This window comes from Carassius carassius, chromosome 41 (assembly GCF_963082965.1).
Source record: "Carassius carassius chromosome 41, fCarCar2.1, whole genome shotgun sequence".
Classification (NCBI taxonomy): Eukaryota; Metazoa; Chordata; class Actinopteri; order Cypriniformes; family Cyprinidae; genus Carassius; species Carassius carassius.
The window spans coordinates 109,874-119,924 of NC_081795.1; the positions used below are offsets into that span (position 1 = coordinate 109,874).

At 47.7% G+C, this 10,051-nt stretch overlaps 1 protein-coding gene across 1 annotated transcript; it reads right to left on the reverse strand.

Annotated features, from left to right (window-relative positions):
* Window positions 1–234: 234 nt before the first annotated feature.
* Window positions 235–8,391, reverse strand: LOC132123141 (paired mesoderm homeobox protein 2A-like). The gene is made up of 3 exons (XM_059533694.1): window positions 7,287–8,391; window positions 1,879–2,066; window positions 235–720 (listed from the first exon to the last, which is right to left on the reverse strand). The coding sequence occupies exons 1-3, from the start codon at window positions 7,507–7,509 to the stop codon at window positions 274–276; spliced, it is 858 nt and encodes a 285-aa protein (XP_059389677.1). The 5' UTR covers window positions 7,510–8,391; the 3' UTR covers window positions 235–273.
* Between the last annotated feature and the right edge of the window lie 1,660 nt (window positions 8,392–10,051).

Here is a 10,051-nt window from a genome sequence, read left to right on the forward strand (position 1 = left end):
CCTGGACATCTGGTCACAGTTGGCTTTCGTTCATCGTCTCTTCATGGAGAACTGAACTGATCTCTCGTTCTGAAGCTCCAAACGTTTCTGGACCTTTGTTTGAGAGGAAACCAAGAACTCATTTACTGATGTTGATGCCGATCAATGCGGCGTGTCTTCAGCATTCAGAAGAAAATAAGAGGAACGGACCTGAATAAACACACACACACACACATCAGTGGACAGAACGGATCTAGCAGTAGATGAGCGACAGAGACGCAGGACCCGGAGTCTCTAGAACAGGTTGGTCTTGATTGTGTTGGGTTTCCGGTGGAACGAGGACAGAACGCCGGCGAAGGGCCCAGATGCCATACTGTCCGCCGGCTGCCAGGCCTTCAGCAGGTCCTGGGTCTGGAGGGCCGGTCCAGGGGAGCCGATGCTGGGCCACGGCGAGCTCTTGAGGCCCTGGTGGATGGAGGGTGAGATGGAGGCGGTGGAGAAGCCAGCCGAGGAGCCGGAGACCGGGCTGGGGCTGAGGCTGCTGACCCCGGGGCTGCCCATGTTAGCCGTGCTGTCCGGCGTCGGGCTGCAGGTCGACTCTTTAGACTCGTCATCATCGGAGGAAGAGCGGTTCTCACCAGACTTCTTGGCACCGGAGCCGTTACCGGCAGTGTTAGCTCCTTTGGAGTTGGCAGCGCGTTCTTGCTTACGGAATTTGGCACGTCGGTTCTGGAACCAAACCTGAGGAAGAGTGACGAGCATGAGCACGCAAATCTACACCCAACACCTGCTGCAGAACCTTCAGACTTTAAAATAAAGAGTCTTGATTGGCAATGGAGAACCTTCAACATTCGTGGAATCTTTTAATGCACGAAAAGCTCTTTAAAGCAAAAAAAGGAGAAAATCTCACTATGGAGAAAATCATTCTTTTAGGAATTGATCACTAAAAGCCAAAAACACCTTTTTTAAGTGTTGTTCCACTGCAGACTCTATAAAATAACGTGTCCAAAAATGGGTTCTAATATTTATGCCATAAAAGAACCATTTTTGGTTCAACAAAGAACGAGTGTGAAGAACATTTCAAGAACATATTTTCACTATGAAGGAAAGCTTCCACGGTTCTCGGTCTCAACTACCAAGAACTTTAATTATTTAGAGTGTGGAACCTTTATATTTCACAAAAGAGTTTTTATAGTCAAAAAATACTTTTTAAAACCATTTACAAAAAATTGACAATTGGTTGTGGAATACACTGTGCATAAATTTGCACCCAAACAGATTTTTTTAATATGCCATAGAAGAATCATTTTAGTCTCCTTAAAACACTTATTTAAGTGTAATTACGTTTTTTTCTTAGTTTGTATCTTTTCCAGCTTCATTTGTAGATTTTCTACAATGGCTCACATTTGGTTACAGTTCTTCAGTCTGAGATGTTTCTCCATCGGTCTCTCTTCTTGATTTCTGGTCTGAACATTTCTGCAGCTTCATTTAAGAGGAAATGAACTAATTTACTGAAGATGACCTGATTCAGGACACTGATGTGCATCTATAAGGCCTCGATCTTGCTTTAGTAGCTCCATGTCATTAAGAGCGAAAAAAACACGAAAATAAAAGCTTCTTTTAAGAACCGATCGCTGGAAATTGTTCTTCTGTGCCACCGCTGAGAAAGAAAAGCCTCTTTATTGTAAGAGCTCAGACTGAATGCAGCTGCTATAAATCAATTTAATAAAATGTGATCTGGAAGCGTCTGAGAACAGCGCTGGAGGCAACAAAAAAAAAAGCCAGACCCAGATATTCAAATCAGACAAGATTCTATTTGTTTTGTTATATATTTTTTAACAGATATCAAAAATACGCCCTTCTGCCAGTAGAAACGCGCGCGTGCATCGCGAGACTCACCTGGACGCGCGCCTCGGTCAGGTCGATCTTCAGCGCGAGCTCCTCACGCGTGTAGATATCCGGGTAATGCGTCTCCGCGAACACGCGCTCCAGCTCCTTCAGCTGAGAACTCGTGAAGGTCGTGCGGATCCGCCGCTGCTTGCGCTTCTCGTTCAGACCGGAGGGGTCCGAGAAGAACTTGTACGGAACTGAAAGAGGAACGAAGACCAGATTCACGGGCAGAACATCAGAGGAGAGATCCGTGACGCGCTTTGAGAGGAAGTATATCAGATAATGAAAGAAAGAAAAAGAAGGAAAGAAAGAAAGAAAATTAAAGAAAGAAATTAAAAAAAAAGACAGACAGAAAGAAAATGAATGAAAGAAAGAAAGAAAGAAAAAAAATAATGAAAGAAAAAGAAAGAAAGAAAGAAAGAAAGAAAAAGAAGGAAAGAAAGAAACACAGAAAGAAAGAAAATGAAAGAAAGAAAGAAATATAATTTTAAACAGTATCAGTATTCTCGTTTTTCTGCGTTTCATTCTGCAGGAGCGTGTCGAAGTCCGTTCCCGCCACTAAATAAAAATAAAACAAGGTAACTGCGACTTTTTTTTTATTTCACAATTCTGACTTTTTTTTCGGAATAGCGAGTTTATATCTCGCAATTGTGACTTTATAACACACAATTCTGAGACAAAATAAGTCATTTTATTTTTTATTCAGTGGCGGAAACAGACTTTTATAGAAGTGCGTCAAGAGTATGAAAATAACATTTAGCATGAGTGCTTAACAATTGTTAAATTACAGTGTTTTATTTTTAAATCAAGTGACACAAGGTCTGTGATTTCTGTGTGAATTCCGTGAAATGAGTAATAATTCATTTACCGCACAGAAACAGGATGAATTCGTTTCTCATTGTTTATTTCCAATAAACGCCCTGTTTGATTACAGATCTGTAGGACATCATTAAATTAATTACTTTAAATGAATTTGCGCATCAAATTATTAAAATTCAGCCACATTTAACCAGGATTCCAGTTTGACTTTCCAACTTTTTTATTCCTTTATTTCAAAATTAAATAATTCAAAATGAGATTTCGATATTAAAGTAAGAAACAAATAGTAATAGATTTCCGGAGCTCAGGGATGCGTCTTGACACCTGTTATATTTAATAAGCCACAAGGTGTTTCTGAAGAGCTTCGAGCTCTTTTCCCCGCATCTATGACATGTGTGGGTCACCTGTGTGTGTTTAGAGCGGTGTGTGGGTCACCTGTGTGTGTTTAGAGCGGTGTGTGGGTAACCTGTGTGTGTTTAGAGCGGTGTGTGGGTCACCTGTGTGTGTTTAGAGCAGTGTGTGGGTCACCTGTGTGTGTTTAGAGCGGTGTGTGTGTTTAGAGCTGTGTGTGGGTCACCTGTGTGTGTTTAGAGCGGTGTGTGGGTCACCTGTGTGTGTTTAGAGCGGTGTGTGGGTCACCTGTGTGTGTGTAGAGCGGTGTGTGGGTAACCTGTGTGTGTTTAGAGCGGTGTGTGGGTCACCTGTGTGTGTTTAGAGCGGTGTGTGGGTAACCTGTGTGTGTTTAGAGCGGTGTGTGGGTCACCTGTGTGTGTTTAGAGCAGTGTGTGGGTCACCTGTGTGTGTTTAGAGCGGTGTGTGTGTTTAGAGCTGTGTGTGGGTCACCTGTGTGTGTTTAGAGCGGTGTGTGGGTCACCTGTGTGTGTTTAGAGCGGTGTGTGGGTCACCTGTGTGTGTGTAGAGCGGTGTGTGGGTCACCTGTGTGTGTTTAGAGCGGTGTGTGGGTAACCTGTGTGTGTTTAGAGCGGTGTGTGGGTCACCTGTGTGTGTTTAGAGCAGTGTGTGGGTCACCTGTGTGTGTTTAGAGCGGTGTGTGTGTTTAGAGCTGTGTGTGGGTCACCTGTGTGTGTTTAGAGCGGTGTGTGGGTCACCTGTGTGTGTTTAGAGCGGTGTGTGGGTCACCTGTGTGTGTGTAGAGCGGTGTGGGTCACCTGTGTGTGTTTAGAGCGGTGTGTGGGTCACCTGTGTGTGTTTAGAGCGGTGTGTGGGTCACCTGTGTGTGTTTAGAGCGGTGTGTGGGTAACCTGTGTGTGTTTAGAGCAGTGTGTGGGTCACCTGTGTGTGTTTAGAGCGGTGTGTATGTTTAGAGCTGTGTGTGGGTCACCTGTGTGTGTTTAAAGCGGTGTGTGGGTCACCTGAGTGTGTTTAGAGCGGTGTGTGGGTCACCTGTGTGTGTTTAGAGCGGTGTGTGGGTCACCTGTGTGTGTGCAGAGCTGTGTGTGGGTCTTAGAGTGGTGTGTGGGTCACCTGTGTGTGTTTAGAGCGGTGTGTGGGTCACCTGTGTGTGTTTAGAGCAGTGTGTGGGTCACCTGTGTGTGTTTAGAGCGGTGTGTGGGTCACCTGTGTGTGTTTAGAGCGGTGTGTGGGTCACCTGTGTTTGTTTAGAGCGGTGTGTGGGTCTTAGAGCGGTGTGTGGGTCACCTGTGTGTGTTTAGAGCGGTGTGTGGGTCACCTGTGTGTGTTTAGAGCGGTTTGTGGGTCACCTGTGTGTGTTTAGAGCAGTGTGTGGGTAACCTGTGTGTGTTTAGAGCAGTGTGTGGGTCACCTGTGTGTGTTTAGAGCGGTGTGTGTGTTTAGAGCTGTGTGTGGGTCACCTGTGTGTGTTTAAAGCGGTGTGTGGGTCACCTGTGTGTGTTTAGAGCGGTGTGTGGGTCACCTGTGTGTGTTTAGAGCGGTGTGTGGGTCACCTGTGTGTGTGCAGAGCTGTGTGTGGGTCTTAGAGTGGTGTGTGGGTCACCTGTGTGTGTTTAGAGCGGTGTGTGGGTCACCTGTGTGTGTTTAGAGCAGTGTGTGGGTCACCTGTGTGTGTTTAGAGTGGTTTGTGGGTCACCTGTGTGTGTGTTTAGAGCAGTGTGTGGGTAACCTGTGTGTGTTTAGAGCAGTGTGTGGGTCACCTGTGTGTGTTTAGAGCGGTGTGTGTGTTTAGAGCTGTGTGTGGGTCACCTGTGTGTGTTTAAAGCGGTGTGTGGGTCACCTGAGTGTGTTTAGAGCGGTGTGTGGGTCACCTGTGTGTGTTTAGAGCGGTGTGTGGGTCACCTGTGTGTGTGCAGAGCTGTGTGTGGGTCTTAGAGTGGTGTGTGGGTCACCTGTGTGTGTTTAGAGCGGTGTGTGGGTCACCTGTGTGTGTTTAGAGCGCTGTGTGGGTCACCTGTGTGTGTGTAGAGCAGTGTGTGGGTCACCTGTGTGTGTGTAGAGCGGTGTGTGGGTCACCTGTGTGTGTTTAGAGCGGTGTGTGGGTCACCTGTGTGTGTTTAGAGCTTTGTGTGGGACACCTGTGTGTGTGTAGAGCGGTGTGTGTGTTTAGAGCGGTGTGTGGGTCACCTGTGTGTGTGTAGAGCGGTGTGTTGGTCACCTGTGTGTGTTTAGAGCTTTGTGTGGGACACCTGTGTGTGTGTAGAGCGGTGTGTGTGTTTAGAGCGGTGTGTGGGTCACCTGTGTGTGTGTAGAGCGGTGTGTTTGTCACCTGTGTGTGTTTAGAGCGGTGTGTGGGACACCTGTGTGTGTTTAGAGCGGTGTGTGGGTCACCTGTGTGTGTGTAGAGCGGTGTGGGTCACCTGTGTGTGTTTAGAGCGGTGTGTGGGTCACCTGTGTGTGTGTAGAGCGGTGTGTGGGTCACCTGTGTGTGTTTAGAGCGGTGTGTGGGTCAGCTGTGTGTGTTTAGAGCGGTGTGTGGGTCACCTGTGTGTGTTTACAGCGGTGTGTGGGTCACCTGTGTGTGTTTAGAGCTGTGTGTGGGTCACCTGTGTGTGTGTAGAGCGGTGTGTGTGTTTAGAGCGGTGTGTGGGTCACCTGTGTGTGTTTAGAGCGGTGTGTGGGTCACCTGTGTGTGTGTAGAGCGGTGTGTGGGTAACCTGTGTGTGTTTAGAGCGGTGTGTGGGTCACCTGTGTGTGTAGAGCGGTGTGTGGGTCACCTGTGTGTGTTTAGAGCGGTGTGTGGGTCACCTGTGTGTGTTTAGAGCGGTGTGTGGGTCACCTGTGTGTGTTTAGAGTGGTGTGTGGGTCACCTGTGTGTGTTTAGAGCTGTGTGTGGGTCACCTGTGTGTGTGTAGAGCGGTGTGTGTGTTTAGAGCGGTGTGTGGGTCACCTGTGTGTGTGTAGAGCGGTGTGTTGGTCACCTGTGTGTGTTTAGAAGCGCTGTGTGGGTCACCTGTGTGTGTTTAGAGCGGTGTGTGGGTCACCTGTGTGTGTTTAGAGCGGTGTGTGGGTCACCTGTGTGTGTTTAGAGCGGTGTGTGGGTCACCTGTGTGTGTTTAGAGCGGTGTGTGGGTCACCTGTGTGTGTAGAGCTGTGTGTGGGTCACCTGTGTGTGTTTAGAGCGGTGTGTGGGTCACCTGTGTGTGTAGAGCTGTGTGTGGGTTACCTGTGTGTGTTTAGAGCGGTGTGTGGGTCACCTGTGTGTGTTTAGAGCGGTGTGTGAGTCTTAGTGCTGTGTGTGGGTCACATGTGTGTGTTTAAAGCGGTGTGTGTGTTTAGAGCGGTGTGTGGGTCACCTGTGTGTGTTTAGAGCGGTGTGTGGGTCACCTGTGTGTGTGTAGAGCGGTGTGTGTGTTCAGAGCGGTGTGTGGGTCACCTGTGTGTGTTTAGAGCGGTGTGTGGGTCACCTGTGTGTGTTTAGAGCGGTGTGTGGGTCACCTGTGTGTATGTAGAGCGGTGTGTGTGTTTAGAGCGGTGTGTGGGTCACCTGTGTGTGTTTAGAGTGGTGTGTGGGTCACCTGTGTGTGTTTAGAGCTGTGTGTGGGTCACCTGTGTGTGTTTAGAGCAGTGTGTGGGTCTTAGAGCGGTGTGTGGGTCACCTGTGTTTGTTTTTTAGAGCGGTGTGTGGGTCACCTGTGTGTGTTTAGAGTGGTGTGTGGGTCACCTGTGTGTGTTTAGAGCTGTGTGTGGGTCACCTGTGTGTATGTAGAGCGGTGTGTGTGTTTAGAGCGGTGTGTGGGTCGCCTGTGTGTGTTTAGAGCGGTGTGTGGGTAACCTGTGTGTGTTTAGAGCGGTGTGTGGGTAACCTGTGTGTGTTTAGAGCGGTGTGTGGGTCACCTGTGTGTGTTTAGAGCGGTGTGTGGGTAACCTGTGTGTGTTTAGAGCGGTGTGTGGGTCACCTGTGTGTGTTTAGAGCGGTGTGTGGGTCACCTGTGTGTGTTTAGAGCAGTGTGTGGGTCTTAGAGCGGTGTGTGGGTCACCTGTGTGTGTTTAGAGCGGTGTGTGGGTCACCTGTGTGTGTGTAGAGCGGTGTGTGGGTCACCTGTGTGTGTGTAGAGTGGTGTGTGGGTCACCTGTGTGTGTTTAGAGCGGTGTGTGGGTCACCTGTGTGTGTTTAGAGCGGTGTGTGGGTCACCTGTGTGTGTGTAGAGCGGTGTGTGGGTCACCTGTGCTGTAGGGCGCGGGCTGGTGCTCTCTCAGTGCGCCCAGGGTGCAGCTGGCGGATCCGAGCGGAGCGCAGCCCGGACTGGAGCTGAAGCCGGTTCGGATCGGGTTGTACTGGAACGTGTTGGCCTGACTGCACGAGTTAAAGTCCGCGTACGCCGACGCCTCCATCGCCGCCATGCACGAGTCATACGTGTTCAGATACGAGTAATCCATTTTGTACATGTGGAGCGCGGACGGAGACGCGGGTGGGTGCGCGAAGGGTCCGGGACCGGCGTCAAACTCCAGCGGAACGCGTGGTTTTCTCGCGGTATCCAGCGCGTGTCTCTCGGTGCCGGTGCTCCGGTGCTCTGCTGCGGCGGGCGGCTTGCGGTGTGTTTATAATAAAGTTGGAGTCCAGGAGACAATGGCGAGGCGGTGGTCTCTGTTTGCATGACAATGTCTCAGCGCTGAACGCCTCCTCCCCTCTGCTCCTCCGTGCATCTCTAATGCACCTCCGCGTTAACCCTTTCCATCATCCTCCTCCTGGTCAGCTTCCTCAGCGCTCAACTCCTTTATACTTGCTCCTTTGTGTTTTATTCCGTTATGCGCACGCAGAATTCAGCCTCGCGCGCGCGCGCTAATACAATTCTAAATAAATGACTATTAATGGCTATTAAGACTAATGTTATTAAGGCGAGAATGGGCGAGTTTTCAAGAGCAGCTAAATGGGCGCATTCTAGCTCATGCTAAATGAATTGTGGGATTGTTTCAGCTTTAATGTGGCTCTGGTGGTAGTGTGAGATGAGCTTTAATTTGATTGCAGGAAGAATGGCCTTTATTTATACCACGAAACCCCTTCGAGTTGAGCAGGAGGGCCAGATGTGGACTTATACGCTGAATTAAATAAAATAAACGCGAGTTCAAATGTTAATCAGTGTGGATTTAAACGCGTTAATTGTGTTTGTTAATTCGCCGTGTTTTCATCAGAAACGACGCGCGCGTCTCTGGACGGAAACCTGCTGCTCACGATCACGCGCATCTGCTTTCTGTCAGTCGCTATTACACAGCACAAATTATTTTATCTGAGAGTTAAATGTGGTGAACCCATGAAAAAATTATGAAAAACAATAATGAAAATAATTAGACGCATATCATCGAGGCTGTTATAGGCACTTTATTCTTCTTATTTTTACTTTATTTACTTTATCAGTTTGTGCGTTATACAATTTTGATATTTAATCAAACAACAATTAGGGCTAACATTTAACATTAAAATCAAATGCAAAATTATGCAGTAATAATCGCCTTCAACAGGAAACCTCTCTTGTCAAATCTGGGACAAAATATATTTGTATGTAAATACGCCATATTTTTTGTCATACGTGTCATTTTAAAGATCACGGATTCGATTCGGGTGCTCGTTTGACTTTTGACTCATGACCCTGCAAGCAGCGGCAGTCTGCGCCCGTAACGCGGTTATCCCGGAGCGGCGCGTCACGGCGCATTTGTCTGATCTCGGGTGAGCGCTTTCAGACTCCATCCATCAGCGGCCGCTTCACCCGCGCGGATTAACGGCTGTACCGGGACGTGACGATAAACGCACGCCTGCAACAAGTCGCCACGGATTCCGAGTGAAGCTTTTCAGCACGTGCACGTATCCGTGAACACCTGAGAGCCGCTCCGAGCTCACCTGTGTGCGCGTGCGTGAGATTCAGCATCTCAAAACAGACGGAACACTAAATATGTGAAAAATGGCATGCAATATTAGACGAATATTAGAACATAATGAATATAAGCGAAACACGCAGAAACGAATGCATACAATTTTTATTTTAAATTGTGTGTAGCCAAGTTTGTAATGGAAAATAAAATACATAATAGAAATGGACAACGGAGTTAATATTTAAATGCATTTATTATAATGCACCGATTTATTATTATTATTATTATATAGTAATTATAATTGTATAATATACAGCAACGACCGTATTATTTTGTTTTTATGGATCCATTCTAACTTTATAACTATAAACTTTATTTTCCCTCGTAAAAAGGTTCTGAATTGTCAATATATAAACGAAAGAAAAAAGTTCAGTCTAGTGAAAAGCATGTGTTTGTGGAGCGGGTGCGCGGTGACTTTTAGACCCGTAATTCGCATGGAAACAATAAAGATGCGTGTCTTTCTCTCGTGCCACCCGCTGCACGCCCGGCGGCCTTCAGACGGGTCACCGGTGCCATGCGTCAAGCAGACGCGTCGCGTCTCATCCGATCCCGATCCTTCATCCCATCTCTCTCTCTCTCTCTCTCATCAATCTCTCTCTCTCATTAGCTCAATCTGCATTCAGCAGTGATCGGTCACCGGGAGACGCCCGACCATCGGATGCGATTACTGTCAGCCAAACCAAACCAACCCAAGCACAATTCAATTAGTCCCGGAGAGCACGAGACCCTCCCTTTTCATTTCTTTCTTTATTTCGTGCTCGGAAAATGCTTTTTTTTGTGATGGCAAAGCAAAATATGAGTGTTTTAAAACGATGGAGAAATGAATGGAGCCTCTCTCGGACTGTAAGTGCCCTGGTTAGTGTAACTGTCGATCACCTGCGCGCGAGCCAGAATCCAATGAGCTGTCAATCACAGCTCTCAGCTGTCAATCACAGCATCTCTCTCAGACCCCCGCCTGTTATTTACACAAGCGCTATGAATGAGAAAGAGCCTCGTTACTGTTTCCTTTAATCGCCAATGAATTTAAAGGTGTTGGTCGGGTCGGTTTGGGTCGGGATTTGAG

What these genes read in the sequence shown, in the direction of transcription:
- LOC132123141 (XM_059533694.1), bottom strand. Translation starts at nt 7,509, where the DNA reads ATGTACAAAATGGATTACTCGTATCTGAACACGTATGACTCGTGCATG. An exon ending in GCCCGCGCCCTACAGCACAG is followed by an intron (nt 2,067 to 7,286) that starts GTGACCCACACA and finishes TTCCTCTTTCAG; the next exon opens with TTCCGTACAAGTTCTTCTCG. An exon ending in TGACCGAGGCGCGCGTCCAG is followed by an intron (nt 721 to 1,878) that starts GTGAGTCTCGCG and finishes ACTCTTCCTCAG; the next exon opens with GTTTGGTTCCAGAACCGACG.